Consider the following 2,828-nt stretch of genomic DNA (forward strand, 5'->3'; position numbering starts at 1 on the left):
TCTCTCTCTCTCTCTCTCTCTCTCTCTCTCTCTCTCTCTCTCTCTCTCTCTCTCTCTGTCTCTCTCTCTCTCTCTCTCTCTCTCTCTCTCTCTCTCTCTATCACTGGCTTATTTTGTTTGGCCACGGCCAGCCGTTCTACGTTAGAGACGTGTCCTCATTTCTGATTTAAAACACCAGGCATCATTTTCCCTTATAAACTGAGAGAGCACCGGAGGAGAGCGCGTCCCCCCGTCAGCTCTTGTTTGTATATTATAGAGGGGCACTCTTGCCTTCCGCTCTTTTTTTCCTGACCTACCCGGAGTGATTTTGTTTGTTTTGCGGTGCTCTGCGGCAGAAGCTCATTTAAGAGAAGTGCTTCAAGACCCATTTCATAAAACAGGCCGCGGTTAACAGGAAAGCCACAAACTCCCCGCAGGCGGAGGGGGCGAACAGCGTTACTGGATGTAAAATCGGATCAAGAGCACATTAACTGCTGCGTTTGTGTGGCCTGTTTCCATTTTCCCTCTGGAGTTGTGCAAACAGCGAGTTTAAACAAAGCCTAGCAGGACGCTTACAGGGTTCAAAGGCCGTCCACGCAGGCACGCTGACCAGAAAACGGGTCACTTCATTTGTCTTTTAAAGGCACATATCTGAGAGCGAAGTTTAGCAGAAATGTGTGAATGCCCAGGAGAGAAAAACTTCTGTTTCCACCCAGTCGGTGTAAAGCATCACAGATGTGATGATATCACAGTAAAACAGACACCTCCCTATCCACACAAACAATACTGAGAGAAAAATCACAGATATATAACACAATATAACAAACCGTGGTGAGTTGTAGACATTCGCACACTTAGTATTCTGTAGCGTAACTGTTTTAAGTACTGTAGTATAGTATGATATTTACTACAGTAAGCTTCAAAAACACTATAGTATCTCAGAATTTTACAACAATTTCCTATAGAAAATGCTAATTCCTGTAAAGTTGCTGTGCAACAATTCAAAATTGTAAAAAATCACCACAGAAATAAATATGAATGAACATGAATGAAGTCGTACCATACCTTTAAAACAGTAAGCACCGAGTTTCTCACTGGGTAATGGAAATCCCGTCTGGTTGAGGAAGCGATACATAGTCCTGACTCCCAGCTGTCCTCTGCCGCACTGCATTCTGGGTAAAGAGACAGGATAGCGGGCGCTGCCGTCAGACAGCCAGCCGTAATCGCAGCGGTCCATGCCATTCCTCCAGGCCGCGTGCAGATGACCCGGAGACGCCAGAACTGCATCTTCTCTCTCACACGCCTGTCTGGCTTCATCCAGAGTCATCTTCTGGTTACCCGGTGCGTAGAACACGTCACCTGAGATCACACACAATTACACATCTCGTTCACGTTCTTCATGTTTCACAGGTTCTGTTGCTAAACACACAAAACCAGCAGCCCATGTACTGCATGTAAACTTACCCTGAAGTGTTCCGACATAACAGTACACATCATAGGTTTCTGCTGGATCTCTGATTCCATACGATCGAACTCCCGGCTTCATTGTCATATCGCCATGGCAACCCTCTCGCGGTTTTGTTATGGGGTATCTGTGAGGAACAATCCCACGTGTCAACAGTAATGAAACGAAGTCGGAGTAAATGTCAGCGTGAGGGACGAAGAGTCACCTGACGGTTTGATCTGCCAGCCATCCAGCATCACACTGATCCAATCCGTCCTCATACGCTGAATTCAGCTGCTCAAACGTGGCGATCGTCGCGCCCACATCAGCACACGTCTGCTTGGCAAGCTCAAAGTCTAACGTGTAGCGACTGCTGTTGGCGCGATAATGAAACACAACACCTGTGAAGACACACAACATGACAAACTGAATCGGACAACATATCAATCATGTTCTTCAACCAAAAGCAAAGAACACCTGAACGCACCGTAAACCTCTGAATAAATGTGTAGCGATGAAACCATTCAATCAGTAGCGTTCATGTCCTGATTCGCTGGATCTGAGGGCCGTCTTTGTACGGCAATTTATAGACAACAAGCAGCCGTTGTGTGGTAAAATTGAAGGATTGTTGTATTGTTCAGTGTTTAGAGAGCAGGATCAGGATTTAGAACAGCATTACACAGCACTTTCCCCCAATCACTCAAAAACTCTTACATTGATGTCAGGTGCTGTTATCAAAACTTTTCTACCAGCATGCTCTACAGTATCTCTGTGTAATACAGCATACCGTCCCTCTAAACTCACACTGACCGTAAATGATTTCCATTTAGATACACCAAAAACATCCATTGCATTGCCTGAACCAAAGGCCTCTGTTCTTTGTCCTTACATGGACATTTACAGTGTTTGAGGTTCAGTTTGTGAATACTCCCGTGTTCTTGTTGGGATGGCAGTGTGAAACCATTTCTGCCCGAGACTCAACAGAGATCATTGAGTGTATTTGGCAGGAGCGTCTCTCTCTGGATCTATAAACACTACAGACTCACCTGAGCCAGATCTACACACACACACGCACACGCATGTTGGGTTTCCATGTTTTATGGGGACATTCCATAGACACAATGGTGTTTATACTGTACAAACTGTATCTCATATTCCCTCCCCCTAACCCTAACAATCACACACAACTGTCTGCTCTTTTACATTTTCACACAAGTTCATTCTGTATGATTTATAAGCTTGTTTCCTCATGGGGACCAAAACATGTCCCCACAAGGACAAGGGTTTTGGATATTGCCATCTTTGTGGGGACATTTTGTCCTCATACTGTAGGGTTTACCCTTCCCACACACACACACACACGCTCACACACACACACGCACACACACACACACACACACACACA

The 2,828-nt window shown here is 45.4% G+C and overlaps 1 protein-coding gene across 3 annotated transcripts in view; it reads right to left on the reverse strand.

The window, feature by feature from the left end:
* Positions 1-2,828, reverse strand: part of vcanb (versican b) — a 25,959-nt gene that overhangs the window by 19,368 nt on the left and 3,763 nt on the right. For all 3 annotated transcript variants that reach the window (XM_057320665.1, XM_057320664.1, XM_057320666.1), the window contains 3 exons: positions 1,650-1,824; positions 1,444-1,571; positions 1,045-1,338 (listed from right to left, as the gene is read on the reverse strand). In XM_057320665.1, coding sequence (XP_057176648.1) covers positions 1,045-1,338; positions 1,444-1,571; positions 1,650-1,824 — 597 coding nt within the window. The remainder of the gene's footprint in view (positions 1-1,044; positions 1,339-1,443; positions 1,572-1,649; positions 1,825-2,828) is intronic.

This window comes from Triplophysa rosa, linkage group LG22 (genome assembly GCF_024868665.1).
Source record: "Triplophysa rosa linkage group LG22, Trosa_1v2, whole genome shotgun sequence".
Taxonomy (NCBI): Eukaryota; Metazoa; Chordata; class Actinopteri; order Cypriniformes; family Nemacheilidae; genus Triplophysa; species Triplophysa rosa.